Source organism: Haliotis cracherodii, unplaced genomic scaffold (genome assembly GCF_022045235.1).
Source record: "Haliotis cracherodii isolate W230 unplaced genomic scaffold, xgHalCrac1.p SCAF_2, whole genome shotgun sequence".
Lineage (NCBI taxonomy): Eukaryota > Metazoa > Mollusca > Gastropoda > Lepetellida > Haliotidae > Haliotis > Haliotis cracherodii.
This window is the reverse complement of record NW_027266275.1, coordinates 11,757,344-11,776,745: the sequence shown is the minus strand read 5'-3', so window position 1 is coordinate 11,776,745 and position 19,402 is coordinate 11,757,344. Positions and strand designations below refer to the sequence as shown.

Below are 19,402 nucleotides of genomic sequence, written 5' to 3'. Positions count from 1 at the left end.
GTATCGTCGAAAGTATTAAATGTTTGACTTTTTGTGATAATGTTGTTGTTTTTATAAATTCGTGTCTTGACACATTTCAGACATACACACCTTCTGTGCCAACCAAGACGATGGTGTCCACGCCGACCCGAGCGACTGCAGTTACTTCTTCGACTGTGCTAACCACAACACCTACAGGATCCCTTGTGCCCCAGGGACGGCCTTCAACCCCGCCATCAACAAGTGTGACATGGTGGCCAATGTACCCAGCTGTCACCATTGATAAACGGCACAACATTTGTGTCTGAAATAAAACAGTTTAGTCCTGAAATAATTGCCAAATGTTTACCTCGTTTATTTCTGTCTTAAAGTGCCAAATATTTGTACAAGTATCAAGTTCAAGTTATCTTTCACAAGGAAAAATGTTTTCTATAAAAAATCCAAGGGGGGGGGGGGGATTTAGCTTTTAGCTGATAGTATACAACAGTAGGACAACGACGGTCTATGGCACTGTTTCCAGTATAAGAGAAATTTGGGACACGACTATGCCCAGAAAGGATACTTATCAACATCATATATATTACATATTCCTCCATACATGCTACATATTCCTCCATACATGCTACCTATTCCTCCATAAATGCTACATATTCCTCCATACATGATACATATTCCTCCATACATGCTACATATTCCTCCATACATGCTACATATTCCTCCACATATGCTACATATTCCTCCATACATGCTACATATTCCTCCATACATGCAACATATTCCTCCATACATGCTACATATTCCTCCATACATGCTACATATTCCTCCACATATGCTACATATTCCTCCATACATGCTACATATTCCTCCATACATGCAACATATTCCTCCATACATGCTACATATTCCTCCATACATGCTACATATTCCTCCATACATGCTACATATTCCTCCACACATGCTACATATTCCTCCATACATGCTACATATTCCTTCATACATGCAACATATTCCTCCATGAATGCCACATATTCCTCAATACATGCTACATATTACTCTATGTTTGTAATACATTCAGAGGGTCTTTTAGCGTATATATGTTCTCGTTATATTTATGTGTGACACCTAAGCTTAACAAGGCCAGGCTTTTCTATTTCTTATATTACATAGTCCATGGACCACACTGGCTGGTTGATGGTCCGACAAATGACCAGATATGTTTATATTTTGGATTTCTGGGACTAAATTGGTAGGAAGGAGGACGGAATAAAACACACAAGAAAATGTTGAATGTTTCCTGACTTATAGGTAACTACCATATTTGCTGTGTGTAGAGCGCCTTTAAAAAAAACCCACAACTACAGCTGTGCTGACTGTAGAGTAGGGTGCGCATAATACATGCATGCAATGACAGTCCGTGAACACGTCACAAAGGAAATACCATGTCAACAAATCCGAAGTCAAGTACGCACATTAAATCTGTTATTTCACCATCTGGTTAGAAAAGGTGGTCCTTGTTTATCTGGAATTACATTTGTAATCTGTTTTATTCGTTTTATTCAAAACTTTGTTCAATATTGTTTACAGTAATTTCGTTTATTACCCATATGGGCTCAAATATGCAGTGTAATAACTTTTTGATATTTGCACAGTGTGCAATTAGTGATTCTCGAAGCAGATTGGTCAGTGGAACAAAGAACAATTTTCATTGGACAACGGAACTATTTTTTTCTCATCCCATTCATTCCCAAATCCACGCCTTTCCCTTCAGATGTTTTACGTGCTACAATCTCACTGATTCGAGATTTTTAAGACAAGACACATAGTTTCATATTCACAACATGATTTCACATTATCATTTTTTTCATTTATTTCACATGATTTTCATTTTACAGTAAAAACCAAAACTACGTCCCCGTTTGTAAACAAACATATGGCTGGCCATTTGAGACCTGTCAAAGTAAATTACCTCGGAGATCTGACTGACATAAAAAGTTATTCGTATAATTCAACCTCTGAACACATTTAATGTCTTTGTTGTCAAAACTGCATATGGCCAGATTGAAGTTCCAAGATTCAGATTGTGATGTTGCCAGAAACTGTTTCTAGGACGCCAAGATCATCACCACCAAGTCCTGGTTTGCGTCTGTGTTAGAGGGCTTGCTGTTCGATGAATTTTTCGACACCCCGAATCCAAAAATCGGACTTTGTATAGACAGGTTTGCCTTTGTGAACGATGATGACATCGATAACTGCCAATGAAAATGAAAACACAATGAAAAAGACCAAACTTGTGAAGTTGACATGAACTTAGTTCACAAATGAAAAACACGAAAAATATGACTACTAACTCTTTCAACGATGGCATGAGAATAAAAACAAATTCATTTTGCAACAACATTTAGACTTTCCGAAAGACATCATAAAGATACACTATTTCGTAAAATTTGGTAACGTTGTGTGAAGAAATAAGAACGTGACACTTTTTTATACAATGTATACGTTTTTCGTAACCGCGACGTCTGCAAAGTACGGCGCTGAGCGGTATGCAGGCTGACTGACGTCCGGGGACAATATGACTATGAGGTTAATGACACAGGAAAGATGCAACTAAACATTATTATTTGCATCATTTGCAAATGTTTCATTTCGGCATGCACATCAGACAGTTCAGAATTCAGATCAAGAGTAGCATAGAGAGTTACCTTAGCGACATGATTACCAGCATCTGGTTGCGAATTCGGAGAGGTTTTGAAATCAAAACAAAAATAATTATTAAAAATACAAGGAAAAGAAAACTTACCCCAGCGAGCTGATCTTGTGTCCGACACTGAACTAAATGAACTCCGTGAATGCGGACAGCTTAGCACCGTGATTGTCTATCAACAGGTATTCGACCATTATGAATCACATCAAAATATCAACAAACTCCCGTCATCTGACTGTGTCCACTCCGCGTTTGACAAATCCTCCTGAAATCTCACATGCACATGTTTCCAATCAGTGACACTTGTCTCAAATCACACACGATGTTCATTAAACGTGTTGTCCGGATTAAACTGTAACGCCGGTTCTCTTGTCATTCCTGGTTTCGGCTGTCTCATATCTGGGTCAAGTCGGGTCATTCATTCCGACACTGTGACAGCAATCGTACTTTTCAAAGTTTACCTTCTTTTCGTAACTTTTCTCTAACAAACAAGACTTCTGTACATTCCGTCTATGTTGTTGTTATAGGTTTTGGCATTTTTGTCAAATGACATATAAAAAAATTGACAGGTTTTCCATGTTTCCTCTTCTCAATGTGAAATGCATGTATCTGCCGATGCACGACGGGGGCTGTCTGTCAGTGACGAGATCTTGTCAAAACAAGCTTTGATTTAAAAACCTGATGAACCTTTTTGGAAACCTGTCTTCTTTATCAATGCTAAATAGTGTACGCTGTGTAAATCGGACAGAAATATAACTGCAATAATGTGATCTTTACATTTTTTTAACAGAACTATATCTTTCACGCGTAACAACACGTTAATTGAGTAATGCGGTTGGAATGAGTGGACAGTGTTTTTTCACACGCGGATTGATTCAAAACAGCTGATTCTTGATCGGCGACAGTTGATTGTTTTTTTCTTGAAACATGTCTTTAATATGAATATGGGTAATAAATAGAATAACCCACTCGGTACGAGTGATTACGGAAAATATGTCACTCGCGAAATTAATGTTTTAAGTTCCTCGCTAAAGCTCGGAACTTAAAACATTAATTTCACTCGTGACATATTTTCCGTAATCACTCGTACCTCGTGGGTTATTCTATAAGTATTCGGCAGATCGCACCAACTCACCGTTTTTTTCAGATTATCGTTATTGACGACTTGGAACGAACTCTAGTTGTCAGGGAATGAATACAGATATCATAAATGACTCGTTTAGAGTCGTACTTGTAGTTTGACTATCATATTTCAGCATACAGAATTCACGATCAAAATTGCAAGACTTCGGGGAACGTCAATCGGTAACTCGTCAAACTGTTCCATACTTACAAGTGGTACGGTTGTGGTTATTATTTAATATATATAATACAAAAGCTGCAACTAAAATAACATGAAATATTAATATATTATTCCTGATAAAATAATGATTTCAGATACAATTTCTTCCTATCACTGCATCAAAAAAAAGAAGTTATTGGGTATGTTTTAGGTGAATCACCGGTAGATCTGCAAGAAAATGATTATATTTCCAGCTTAGTTTACAAGACCCCCCCCAAAAAAACGGTAATAAAACAATGTCTCCATTGTTTCCATATAGGCGAATACTTTAAGCGAAAACAGTGTTGACTTTTCATGTATTCCACATACTGATCAGTCACTACAGTCAACAAGTTGAAGCGTGAACACAAACATCCACTTACCAGTTGCTGTCAGTTTGAAATTCAAATATAAATATAAATACTTGAGACTATGTGCCAAATATAACACAAGTAACTATATTTCGACAAAGATTCTACAACAAGATTAGTTTTCATTTAAAAAAAAACAAAAAAAACCCAGATCATCCTCAAACACAGACATTTATGATGACTTTCAGAAATGTTTGTTCACTAGATTTTGAGAAGATTTATTTTTCAAAATCGTTTTCGACGCCGAAGTTTCATTCCCACCATGCTGCCTTAAACAATTTCGCATTCATTGCCAATGGAGGTAAAATGTGAAGTTTGCAATTGTTGTAACTAAACAGAACTTACAATAAATTCCAAATTATTTGATCGAATATGCCATAAAATGAAGAAACTTGTAGGACAAAGTTACCAATCCTCAGTCTCGAGATGAAGAATTTACAGACATTCAGAACTTTATCAAAGTACAGAGCTGAGGTTTAATCAAGGCCACTATTTGAAATGTTGCAGCAACTAAATTTCTATATATACACCCGATCACGTTCGTCGCCTCTCACGACGAGCATGGGTTGCTGAAAATCAATTCTAAACCGGATCGTCAAGGGCACATGGACTTCCCGCCGCTGCCTGAATTGCATCTTACATAGCTGAAGACATATATATACACACACACACACACACACACACACACACACACACACACACACACACACACACACACGTGCACATACACACAAGCGCGCGATGCGCAAAATTATATTCACATTCGCAAGCCCTGGTCAATTGTACGGTTTGCAAATAATGGTTTAGGTTAGAATCACAAATCACAATCACGGCCTCAAAAACAAATAACTGAAGTTCAATGGCAAAGTGAAAGTGTCTCATTAGCAGTGAAATCGTATTGTGTCCCGACACGAACAAAGATCGTAAATACGCGGTAAACCAATTTCTCCTAACAGCAAGTCGTGGCCCCGGTCTGGTAACTAGGCGCTTCAGTTCTTGATTCCAAAGATCACTCCAACTTGCGGTCCTCCCGCCACGGATCTCAAAAGCGTTTAATGAACGCATTTAGGAATGCGTTCATTGAACGCTTTTGAGATCAGGATCCTGTTTGCAGAGCTAAACTTCATGTTACATTATGTGACATTCTGTATTCTATCGTTTGTACTGTGGTTCTTGTTCTGAAATCGGATGACATCATCAACTCTAATTTCGATTAAACTTGTTATGTAAAACATTCAACTCAGATTCTTGTGCACCAATCGAGAATTTGAGTAACCTTTCACTTGCTTACTCTGCTTATTTACATTATAGACCGCCTCCTTGGTCCAGTGGATATAGCGTCTGCCCGGAAGGTCGGTGGTTCGAGGCCCAGCCGCGTCATACCGAAAGACGTTAACATATGGTACTTGTTGTTACCCTGCCTGGCGTTCGGCAACACGGACTGGTCGGATAGGAGTCAGTGTACTGTGTCTGAGTAGGGTGTCCGAGTCAGTATACTGTGTCTGAATGGGTCATTCATGTTACACTGCGGTGTGGTATCTCAGTGAGCGAGCATTATAAAATCGGCATTAGTCAAATGGAATTTACAGAACAACGAACGCCCTCTTTGCAACATAGAATGTACGTGGTGTACACCCTTAAGAAGTTAAGCACATCCGTATACGATGTTTGTGTTAGTTCATTGTGCACTCTGCGCGGGATGAAGGCTTGACATGTAGACTGTTTGTTAGTGGATTTGTAGAGCTCAATACACTCAAATATTTAATTTAACACAACTATCATGTTCTGTTTTCTAGCTCGCTGTGCTGAATGAACAACCGTGTCTTTGATGTACGGATGGGTAATTAACTGTCGAGAACTAGAACATTCAACTGTTTGTTATTCGTCGCTTTTTTTAACAGGTGCTCTCTGTACACACAGAGGTTGTTCAAAATAAATATATTTAAAAGCTTACTTGATAAATAACCCGTACATAAATAAGCGATGTGATACCAATACTTATGCTCACATAAAAATGATAATACTCAGTTGGTATAAAAAATTATGTGACTGGCGGGTGCTACCGGTAGGGCAGGGCATGCTTACCCTTTTCTCGAACACCTGGTGTCATCACTGATTTTCAGCGGTCCAATCATATACTTTTCACAGCTATTTTGCCCCTTACGTCAAATGGAATCTGTTTCGGCGGATAATCTTGACTGTTTATTCTCTCGCATTTACAATTTATATTATCCATGTTTGTTGTTTTACGCTGCATTCAACAACAATGATTATCCTTTATCACGATTGTTCATAAGTAATCCCATGTCACAGTTGTTCATATATAATCCTATATCACGATTGTTTCAAAATAATCGACCCGTGAAGAGTAAACATCACTGAAAAGCACAATTTAACAATCTCTATGACGTTGCAATACATGTATTGTATTCATATAAAATAGTTTGTGGTGTACGTTTTATATCGCTCATGTTGGTCTGCTCTTTATAAGTAGCGCTACGCATGCATTAGGGACGTTGGAGTTGACGTTTTTGGACCAGGATGTATCCCTGAGAATAGAGCAAGAAGAGGTTGACAGCCACCTGAAAGATAAACAAATAATGTCGGCCATGTTAAAAACCTGATCTACTGACCTACAAGGGCAACATAAAACAAGTGTTATACTTTTGAAAGAAAAGTAAATGAATTGTCAAAGCAAAACATTTGAGTTAAGGCAAAGTGGATCTACCTTTGAACGTCAGTGAAAGGTCGTTTGGTTAAATGACAGTTTTCCTGTATGTATTGTGTGGCCATTCGCCCTGTTCCGTCAACATCCTATTAAATCAGTCATCATTCATTAGCTTTGCTGAGTACATGTCAATAGTGTCTAAGCAGCTAAGTCAAACCCACAACAGGGTAGCCAATGAATGATTTAAGGAAGTTAACCATTGTAACATGAAGCTGGGCGGAAGCAAGAGAGGAGCGTGATTTCTTTACTACATATAATGTAAATGGAACACACTGGCCAGTTCCGAAAGGTGATAAAGTTGTCGGACCGAGGAAGATTAATCTATAACAATGTAAGTTAGTAAATAAATCAGGTAATTTTCCGTTTCCAAATACCTTCGAAACTCTACAGTTCTATGGTGACATGGTGACAAGCTTCACGTTGAATGACACACATGTGCAATGACTGCCCCTGCGACAATTTGGTATTTAATGTTATTCGGGATGAACCTAAAACTGTTCCCCAAAGGTCACCGTAGTGACGGTCATCAGCGAACTATGCACGTTGAGGATTAACTTGTGGTGACATGGTTGTGTTGGATGTTAATCCCAGCAATTACCTTTCTAACAATGCCTTGGTTATTTGGTAGGCCTCTTCTGAATTCCGTGACCACATTACAACAGACACATGATGAAGGCATGTGCTGTTTTTTTTAGTAAAGGCAATATAACCGTTTTCCATGTTCAAGTGTCATTCCGTGTACACGTCGTCGTTTAAAAAGAAACGTAAATTAAAACATACAAACATTAACAATGAATATAAAAATGTCGATAAACCATCTGTAAGGTACCCAACTGACCAACCTTCTCATTTGATGACATTCTGTTGGATGCTGACGGATGTATACTGGTAAAACAAGTTTGACTTCGAATTAACAGCTGTTTGACGACAGACAGGACCATCAATGTCACACAATACCTTAAAATAAAGATACACTGAAGTATCACATTTTCGACAGTGCGACGGCGTTCTTGAACAAATACTCCACAACAACGTTTTCTATGAGCATGCGCAACACGTGAGCAAGGTGATTAAGCTGTGAAAAAAATATTTGACGCTCCCTCCTCCAATTAAAAGTGAAAAGAGATGGTAAGATCCTACTCGCACCCAGTTCCCTTTGTGTGATCAGGGTCGTCTGTTAAGGAAAACAGAGGTGGGGGTAGAGCATACCCCAGAGGTACTCCAGTCTACGACGGGAGTCACTTGAAGCTTCTTCCGTGGAACAGGGATACCTTGTCTTTCAAAGATGTCGTGCATTGGATATCTAATAGCGGCTTCTTTGTTGGCGATCTGTGCGGAAGAAGGTGAGATACAGTGAAACTCCGTTAGTCCGGACTCGGAACAGAGTATATGAACGATTATCCTTAATGTCTACATGTATGCCATCTGGACTAACGGGGATAGCGTTTCACGTTTTCAGCATCAGAACCAATGTTAAGTTTGATCTAATTTGTAATGACTACTAGCGATCCTCACCAAAATGATGGTGATAGCTTCTAGCAACACGACTCATTCATCTCAGTCAATGCATTTATCTTGCATGTAATTTGTTTAAATCTGATAATTAAGGGTACTGATCGAGTTAGATCTGTTACATTTTAAGCGTATGTCAAAAGATTTCAAAATATCAAAGTGACACTCCGGTAATCCGGACTCGGAACTGGGTGTATGAACGATTACCCTCAGGAACGTCTACAAAAGGCGACTTTGCTCGTCGTAAGAGGCGACTAACGGGATCGGGTGGTCAGGCTCGCTTACTTGGTTGATGCATGTCATCGATCCCAATTGCGTGGATGGATGCTAATGATGTCAATCACAGGATTGTATGGTCCAGACTCGATTATTTACAGATTGCCGTCATATATCTTGAATGTTGCTGAGTGCGGCGTTAAACCACGAACTCACTCACTCACTGCTACATCGTCCGACACAGAGCCAAACATCAATAGAAACCTGTTTTAATTATGGGTTACGTTGCAATGCTCATGACAGCCACTGTTAGTTCACGCCGTGTTGCAATACTTTAAATTTGAAAACAACCGTGACATCTACTGAACTAAAGGTAAAGAATCATAACAGGAATATGTGTGTTAAACTGTATGCTCCTTATTTACAACAAAAAACATTCATGATCCTCAACTTTTTTGTTTAGTATATATACACGAGATGATATTTTAGTAAAGTGGTGTTAAAGCGATTGCATCTTGAAAATCAGAGTTTACTTTCCCTAAGTTTAAAACAAAAGCCCAAAAGGGGATCCTGGGTCAGTAAAGATTACCAGTATCTCGGATGGATCGGATGGTTGCACTGTGTGACCTGGCTGATCGTGTGTCTTCTTGTGACGACAAAGTAAACCTCATACAGTCAATCACTGGGTTACCTGGCCCAAATTCCAGGTACAGTTCCTCGCAGTATATCTGAAAAATATATATTGCGTAAAACAACATTTACCTAATTGAAAATAAGGATATCAACCTTTCCTGTAAACCGATATTTGTTTTACTACCATTATTTTACATAAACCTCTTCCAGCGTCACTGTTTTACGCGCTGTGTATCACGTTATCATTATTTATATTTTTTAGATTTATTGGTATAAATTTGGGAGGGAACTACCAACTGCCATTAACTTATTACACTTTGAATTACAGACATTCTAGCTTCAGCTGAAACTTGTGTTTCGGACTACGTGGGGCAACCTTTGCTCCACTCGTTATCCTTGTCTTTAATCCCAGCAAGTAGATAATGTACGGGAGATCAGATCAGTGTCTGAGTTAGTAGAGATCACTGGTTCAAACAGACCAAGGTCCCAAGGGGGATAAAGTCAGTTCCGAACCCATGACCAGCAGATCCTGACACGACAAAGGGACTGTTCGGAGCTTCACGAATTACTCGTACACACAAATAGCTGAACAGACTTGAGTCGCTACCATAACAGTTTTATATCATTTCTCTGTCGGGCGGAGGGGTACCCTAGTGGTTAAGGCGTTCGGTCGTCATGCCAAAGACCCGGTTTCTATTCTCTGCATGACTAAAATGAGTGAAGCTCATTTCCCGGAATGATGTTGCTGGAATATTGCTAAAAGCTCCGTAAGACTAAACTGCCTGACTCACTCTATTTCAGTGCTCGCGCAGAACTTCAACGTGGTTTGCTACTACACCAACTGGTCCCAATACAGGAAGGGAACGGGGAAGTTCTTCCCCGACGACATTGACCCCTTCCTGTGCACCCACATCATCTACGCCTTCGCCCAACTGCAGGGCAACATCATCATCCCGACTGAGTGGAATGACGATACTCAGTTCCCACCGGGCTTGTACGTTGTTACAAAGCAAAGGATGTTGAATATGTTCATTGGTGTCGTAGTTCATTGGCGTCTTAGTTCATTGGCGTCTTAGTTCATTGGCGTCTTAGTTCATTGGCGTCTTATTGTGTGTTGGAGAAAAAACACATTGCTTGTTGTGAGAAAGATTACTTTTGCATTTTCTGTCAATGAAAACAAAGAATGACATATAACAAACTCGGTCTCTAAAATAATTTTATCTATCAAAATTATAAAATTATACATATATGTTTAATACATACCCGTGTTCTCCCACTCTCGAAGACCAGTAGAGAAAGCCTGTGCTCACACCGTGACGGAAACGTCATGCGCTGCAATGAAGCCATCAAATATGGACCGGTTCATTACAATGCGACACCTATAAATTTATTAATCTATTTTAGTAGACTATATGGGTTGGTTAAAAGTCACTGTGTCATATTTCAGTATGTACTGTCCTACATAAAATTTAATCCAACCAATGGAATGGATGGAACATCTGGGCCGCATGATTTGATGCACATTCATATTTCATGTAGAGTAATGAATGCCTTGTGTGAAATGATTTCTGTCGCTATGAGTACAATCAATTGACTTTTTCAAATTTGATATATCAATCGACGCAAATTGATATACTGTATATATTTCTAATGGTGATGTCAGATGAATCAGTTCTCATTGTATGAAAGGTCTAAACTCAAAATAAATCGATAACGGGTTATTCTGTGTTCCCAAACAACACACACGAGCAAGTTTAAAGTATGTCACATTAACTAAATTAATCCAAGTACATGTTGTTGATGTCATAAAAGGAGTATAAATGATTTCAGCATAAACCTTTGACCTCCGTTTCGTCTTTCCGTTCCAGATACGGTAGAATGATGACTCTGAAACGACGGAACCCAAACCTGAAGATCCTGCTTGCTGTGGGAGGATGGACCATGGGGACTAAATCCTTCTCAGAAATGGCTTCCACAGGCGCCAACAGGGAGGAGTTTGTGTCCTCAAGTATCAACTTCCTCCGAGCCAGAGACTTTGACGGCCTTGACCTTGACTGGGAATACCCCGGATGGGAACCACGTGGAAGCCCGAAGGAGGACAAGGATCGATTTACGTTATTGTGTCGGGTAAGAGATGATCCACAGATACATAATGTTTCAAACACCATTATAATGACACACAATGAAAAAGAATAATGAACTTTACCTCGAAGGACAAGAAAAATATTATATCAGAAAATATTTACTCGCATGACAAAGAATGACGACTGTGACAAAAATGGCATTGTTGTGTTTAATTATCTCATGTCTTATTACACAGACCAGCTAAATTTGATTGTTGTGTCTAATTTGTCAAATAATATAAAAGTTCAAAAGCATTTTCACAGTGGTTCAGTTTATATGACGCGGAAACTGGATTAACGTGTGCATATGTTGATTTTTGTAAAGGCTGATGGTCGCCATCTTTCTTCCTAGGACCTGAGACAAGGATTTGAAGCCGAGGCGCGCAGGTCTGGTCAGTCCCGTCTCCTTCTGACGGCAGCCGTAGCAGCAAGTCCCGCCATAGTGGATGCTGGATATGATGTGCCCCAAATATCTAAGTGAGTGACAGAGTTGGATTAACACCGCTTATGACAGTGGTTCGGTTATACCAGCTTGATGTGAGGGGATGCGTTGGAGTGAAGCACGTTGTATGATTAGATGAAGTGTTACACAACTTTAAGTAATATGTCAGCCATGGAACGACGAGGACACCAATAATTGGCTTCACACGTGTTCCCATGAGGAGAATCGAACCCGAGTTCTTGGTGGTGAATGCTTGAACCGTTAGTCTACCCAACTGCCACTTATATTAAAGAAAACATCTCTCTAAGAAACAGCATCAACTAAATGACACCCTATCAAAATACGAAACACCACTTACCCCCTTGTAACACCACATTGTGTAATATTTATTCAAGATGGTCCATGACACTGATAACGACCCATGGATAAATGAATGAAAATTATCCTTCTAAATCATGTGACAATGAAACTGTGCAGAATTTACGAGAAGCTTGTAAAGTTAGTTTTCAATTTTTTTCAAATTTCAGCTACTTGGACATCATAAACATCATGTCCTACGACTTCCACGGCGCCTGGGACGCCGTTACTGGCCACAACAGCCCCCTTTACGCCGACCCCAGTGACGGCTCGCCTAAACTGAACGTGGTGCGTTATCAGTTAGTCTCGGTATTAAACTGCAGTGCCAATAGTTCGCCTGTTCCAATATTTCTCTGCTGGGATATCAGAGTTACCAATCTCTGGAGTTTCACGTGTAAAAATTCCGTTCACATATGGAATGTCATTGATTTCCACCAGCAATTGCTGCAATATTGCTGATGCGGCGTTAAATATCAACTCACTCACTCACTCTGGCTGAGGAGGAGAAGGAATGGATGGTTGAAGGTTTATTTCGAGAAGAAATAAACACGTTAAAATCTGACCAAAATACTTCTTTGGTATACCTTCCTTGATATAACACATCCAATATAAACAAATAGTGTTTTCAGTTTACTTCTGTCCCATATCTTTTCTCTTCATTCTTGGTCGAAATATTTTAGGAAAGGAATGTCGTGAATATAACAGACACACGTTAAAATCTGACCAAGATTTTATATGCATACTTCTATGGTACACGTTCCTTGGTTTTGCCGATCAAAATTATATTTCAGATCCAATATAAACAAATTGTGTTTTCAGTTCTTCAACTTCTGTCCCATATCTTTTCTTTTTATGCTTGGTCAAAATAGTTTAGGAAAGGAAAATCGTGAAAGGATTTATCTCAAATTATTGTCTTTTACAGGACTATACCGCAAATTATTGGTACGTAAAGGGTGCCCCTAAGTCGAAGATCGCCGTTGGCACCCCAATGTATGGACGGTCCTTCACACTAGCAAATTCCCGGAACACTGGCATAGGTGCCGCCGTGAGGGGAGGGGGAACAGCTGGACCCGTCTCCGGGGAGAAGGGTATCCTTCTCTTCTACGAGGTATGGTAAAGTTATGAGAGGTTTTCAGATCGATAACTGATCCGTGTATTTAATCAGAGGGACCAATGAATTTCCTTTTATTTTATTATCAAGATTAATATTAACTATTACTCAACTGAGTAGGCTCTAATAATGAATTTACGCAAATAATCGAATTGAATTGTACCCATGTAGAGAATCCAACCGGATTCTTTGGAGTGACGAATGAACACTTTAACAACTAAAATATCTATCCATCTTTCCGAGGAAAGAGCATCCCCAAGCCTTTTTCTTATCAAAGTCTTGTTTCAACCCTTGCCACATCAAGTCCACTTTCCTGAGCTGAATATGACTGGACTATCGCACATATCGATAGTCCAATCAGAGAACGTTACACAAAATCAACATCCACGACTAGTACACCTTTGTATGAAGGTGATCTACCGCTGCCTGTGTTTGTTGAAACGGATATATGTTTTTTTCGTCTTTTAACCAACCCCCTCCATCCCCACCCCCTAACGATTGCCTATGGTCTTGTGTCAGGGATGAAATGTTTTCGCTATCTGATCGGCTAGGTCGTCGCCTATGGCAGTCGCCATCTTTGTGAAGCTATAGGAGATGGCGAACAGCGATCTGATTGAATATCGCGTTTTTATTACAAGGGGCACAACTTGTTGATCTACGCGAGTTGGCGCCAGGGTCGAGCCAAGAAAAGTGGCCTTGATGTGGCAAGGGTAGAAAGTTGACGTTGATATAGGCTAGTGGACACGCTTGCCCCGGGAAGATATAACATATCCGGCTAACATCATCTCAAAACAATTCATCATTATCATCATTTCGGTGTATGCTTATGACCACGATACTTCGTGCTCACGGCAGACTCCGTACCTGCATTAAGGGCTGATATGAAAACACCGGATATCTCGCACTACTGATAGTTCGAAGATATACTACTCAAAAAAGTTAAAGAACAACCGATTCTCTAATTGTTCTATTGTTATTCTGTCTGACCGTGCTTGTACTATGTATTTTATAAATGTATTTTGCAATATGTTTTTTACTGTTTTAGTTAATATTTTGCATATATGATGACTTGTGTCTCGCAGGCATAAATGGCCGGATATTGCAATATTTATCAGGTGCAATCAATGCATGCAATATGTGACATTCAAATGAAATAATAATCTTCTTCTATCATCGTCGGACCCCAAGATTTGAGTTTGAGGTTTATGTATTATTCAATCATTTCATAAAGATTATAATGACGCACCATTTAATCCGCTCGTTTATCAATATGCATCTATTTTATCTATTTATGTTTTATTACATACATACATCTCACAAATATTTACACATCTATTTATTAGCAGTTTATATTCATTATGATTCATATCTTTTTAATTGTTTCTGTGCAGTATATATTTCATTTATCTATAACGTACCGATGTATTCTCAATCATCTTTTTCTAGCTTTACATTGTTTATTGCGATATCCAAGCCTAGACCTTGTAATTAGGGCCTTAATTGAAACTGTATGATTGTTATATACGTAATATAATTTGAGTCAGCATATGAACAAAGTTGACAGGACTGCCTATTTCACGGGCTTAGTTCTCGTTTAATGGCAAATGTCTTCAGGAAGTCTCTTGTTGGTTGATATTGGAGATGAGAAACACATAAAAATATGAATGGCCAAACAAGTCATCTTTTAACTGTATCTAGTAATCTCTTTCAACAGCTGACTTTTGACAAATTAAATCATAAACCCGACTATTTCAGTAGTCAATTGATTTGGTGGTATAAACCCTATTGCTGTAACTACGGTAAGAGTACACATTCAATTGCAGCGTGATTCAGCAAGGAGAGGTGCTAACTCCGCTATTATTATTCCAGGTTTGCTCCGGGGTGCTCGACAGGTACACACTGTCGTATTCAAACGCGTCCCGGGTGCCTTACGCCTACAGCGGGGATCAATGGGTGGGCTACGACGACAAGTCCAGCATCGTTGAAAAGGTAAAGGGAGATAACTCGGGTTGCGTTAAACGTACATGTACGCGTATTGCCTACCCTGTACATTGCCTTCACTGCTGTCAAAACCGCTTCAATGTCCGGTGAATATGGCTGTCATACCGTCAACGTTTCAATATAGCGAATCAGTCCCCCGTTTTGAATTTGTTGAATTGAATTTGAAAATATATTTACATTGTGTGAATATTCTAAAACAGATATGTTGGTATACTTTTGACAACTAACGCAAGAAGATTGATACTTTCTGTCATCAAATAGGGAGTACAATTTGTACAGATTGAAGACGAATTTCGTGTGTGGTGTATTTATACTAGGTATACGATTATAATATTGACCCATCATGTTCAGATGGTCAACAGACACTGATCAATGTACTAACCTCGAAGAATGTTGACCATATGCACTTTCAATCTTTGTTTCTCAAACACGTGTTCCCTTAATACAAACCTGGTTTAATATTTGTTGCAAATATTTTCACGTAATATTTTTTTCTGTCAATATGGTTGTGCTGGGGGACATTAGGCCTTTATAAAGCTATGTCTGTACATTATGTAGACATATTTTACTTTTTACATTAAAGTCAAGAAAGTCAGATAAGCAGATTATAATGATATATATATTTTTCGAACGTCCATAATTCGCAGCACAATTTATTCACTTCCTAAGATTTTCAACTGGTAATTTGAATAGCGAACGTCTTTTCTAAATTTATTTCATTTTTATGATTTAATAAAATACATATTTCCTAGAGTGTCAAGTCCATGTTTGTTGATAGGCATCTTTGAGCTAAGATTCAGTCATGATCAGTAGTTTCAAGTACGACACGGCTAACACTCCTCAGGTGTTGATGTAGCCATAGTACCGAATCATCTGGACAAATGACAACGAATCATTTAGCAGGTTATGTTCAGTATGTTGAGTCTCCTTTCGAAAAACAAGTGATTATTTCATCCTAACTTCATCATTACTGATAGTCAGATACGTTTCAAAATTGTCCATACGTTATGCAATATAAGATGCGCATACTGGAGAAAAAATTACTATATTATATTATTATATTGTTTTTATAATACGTGATATATCCGATACGATACGTTAATTTTTCACGAACATTTGTAAAATCCCTTGTTAACTGAGTAATATTTACCTGTGTTAAAGTAGGATTATTTCTTGGCATATTTGGGCACACGAATAACAAAAGTTATAAAAGTTATAAACAAGTAAGTGTAAACCATAATTAAATTAAATCCCTTATTCAAAGTAAAGTGTAACCAGAAAGTATATTTATTATCAACCATATTGTCAACCCCTACTATAAGACAATAAGACTTTATTTTCTACTGAGTTGTATCTATTGAAATGTAACTGCCATCTGCACGTGTATATCGTGTATTTCAGTCGAATTGGGGACAAATGTTTATATTGGTGTGTATATTATTTTGACACTCCCTCAGATGCTCTAAGCTGTTCTTGAGAATATACTCTGTGCTCAGAACGACCAACTACACGTGCATGACGTGTTTCAGATGAACTGGCTGATGGCGCAGGGTTATGGCGGCGGGATGGTGTGGGCTGTGGACCAGGATGACTTTAACGGGGACTCGTGTGGTGAAAAATACCCTCTGATGAACATCATCAAGCGTTGTCTCCTCGACGGAAACGGGTACGTGTAAGATCCAAATCTTCATCTCGGAATTAAGATTAACGGAAACACTGAAGTCAGATCCGTTGGACAAAAGCTTATAATTGAGGATGTCAACATTTTCAGAAGTATCTTCGCCTGAAGTCACAGCAATTCCTTGTACAGAGTTGCCTCCCTTAGGTGCCAGGATCTGCTGATCGTAGGTTCTCATCCAATAGCCATCGCAATTTATGGCTTTCCTATTACTTTGAACTGACATGCTGCAATAAAACGGAAATACAGTTCAATGTTTAACCCAACTTACACACACACCCTCTCTCTCTCTGCTTTCAGGGGATCCCCGTGTTCTGCAAATATCGCACCAACAAGACGACCTACCACCCGTAGACCAACCACTCGTAGGCCAACCACCCGTAGACCAACCACTCGTAGACCAACCACCCGTAGACCAACCACTCGTAGACCAACAACCCGTAGACCAACCACCCGTAGACCAACCACTCGTAGACCAACAACCCGAAGACCCACCACCCGTAGACCAACCACTCGTAGACCAACAACACGAAGACCCACTCCACCTGTCGATGGTAAGTATATCGATATATTTCTAGCGTGAAACAAATCTTGTGCATGAATATATTTATCACCATGTCGTATTCATATAAAAAAAATATTCTCTTTCTACGGGAGCGGGTTTCGGGTGGCCCAGCTGTCTAAAGCGCCGCCATTCGCTTTGCAGAGTTGTTTCCCTTGGGCACACCAGAAACCTATGATTGTTGGTTTGAACCCCGGTTCGCCACGATTTTGTTTCTATGTTTGTCAGCACCAAATCATGGATTTCGCCAAAGTGTTAAACGTCCTACATCACTTCAGGCTTTTCTCCCATATCAAGTTAACATGCCGTTGCATAACTGAAATACTATTTAAAGCGGCGTTAAGCTCAACCCACCCACACACTCTTTCTACATTAGAAATGAACGCCAATTATTGCATATTCAATTATCATTATTTACACAGCTTGCATATTTTGAACTCATTTTAATTATAGCATGCGACAGTATAAAACCAAGGACCTATATAAACATGATAGAACAAACTCGAAAACTTATTATTTTTTTTGGTTGAAAATGTGATTCCTAATCCCGTAGGTTGGTATTGCACGGGCACATAATTCATATTTACTGTCGTCCTCCATATAAATTAGAAAAATATCCGGCATCGAATTTCAAAAGTAGTGATTCTGGTAGCACCTCAACCAAATGTTCTTGTCAAGTTTACCAGCCAATCAATAGTACTGAGTGGCGATGTCTGTTTCAGATAACATCTGTGCGGGCCGCATGGCGGCGTGGCTGCCCGACCCCGTCCAGTGCACGGCCTACCACATCTGTGTATTCGGCAAGGACTACCGCTTCGACTGTCCCCCCGGGACTGGCTACAACGCTGCCGAGAGAAAGTGTGACTTTACTGGACAGGTTTCAACGTGCAGATTTTAAACATGTTGAGCACGTCATAGACACGGAGTGCCATTTGTGTATACATTGTAAGAGAATATTATGACTGCATGAAAAGATCAGAGGTTTTATTGACTGCCGTTTCATACACCATACACGTCAAAATATTTGATGAATGTTGATTTTATTCTTAATTAATAATTATTTGCACCTAATAAACTTTTCGATGTTACAATTTTCGAATAAAAATATAAAAAAGTTGTTTTGTTTCCTTTATTTCAGTGGCTGTGGATTATTGTGACCTTTATACTGAGCAGGATAACATACTTGTTTATCTAGACTAACATCTAGTCTCTGAAATAAACATGTGTTACAGAAAAAAAATTTAAAATCATAATAATATGATATAATAAAAAGGGGATGAGAGACTTTCCTCATTTTCAGAAACTGCAGTAATCTAGACTTGCCAAATATTATAGATTTGCATTGGCTCAATTTGTTTCATGGTCTGTATGACAGATTATTGTTTATCTGAATGTTGAATATGAGGTTATATATAGTTGTGCTTTTCTACGTAGTGTATTCACTGTTTTATATATAGTGAGAGAACAACCTACGAACAATGTAGGATTATTTGTCAGGAGTGAATTCATGTTGAAAGTTCCGAGCCTTCAATAATTTGCGACCTGTAATGATACGGGGAGAGAATTGGTCTTCAGCAATCCATGCTTGTCGTAAGAGGGGACTAACGGGATCGGGTGGTCAGGCTCGCTGACTTGGTTAATGCATGTCATCGTATCCGAATTGT

The 19,402-nt window shown here is 39.0% G+C and overlaps 1 protein-coding gene across 1 annotated transcript; it reads left to right on the top strand.

The window, feature by feature from the left end:
• Positions 1-8,269: 8,269 nt before the first annotated feature.
• LOC139468688 (chitinase-3-like protein 1) lies at positions 8,270-18,729 on the top strand. The gene is made up of 10 exons (XM_071250807.1): positions 8,270-8,446; positions 10,266-10,458; positions 11,333-11,591; positions 11,940-12,064; positions 12,557-12,674; positions 13,309-13,494; positions 15,367-15,486; positions 17,028-17,164; positions 17,477-17,730; positions 18,461-18,729. Exons 1-10 carry the CDS (start codon positions 8,389-8,391, stop codon positions 18,634-18,636), a joined length of 1,626 nt encoding a protein of 541 aa, XP_071106908.1. The 5' UTR covers positions 8,270-8,388; the 3' UTR covers positions 18,637-18,729.
• Positions 18,730-19,402: the final 673 nt, after the last annotated feature.

Bases quoted from the DNA above. Each gene is read 5' to 3' on its own strand.
- LOC139468688 (XM_071250807.1), top strand. From the start codon at position 8,389: ATGTCGTGCATTGGATATCTAATAGCGGCTTCTTTGTTGGCGATCTGT. The intron at 15,487-17,027 runs GTAAAGGGAGAT...GACGTGTTTCAG, and splicing joins AGTCCAGCATCGTTGAAAAG to ATGAACTGGCTGATGGCGCA. The intron at 17,731-18,460 runs GTAAGTATATCG...TGTCTGTTTCAG, and splicing joins ACCCACTCCACCTGTCGATG to ATAACATCTGTGCGGGCCGC.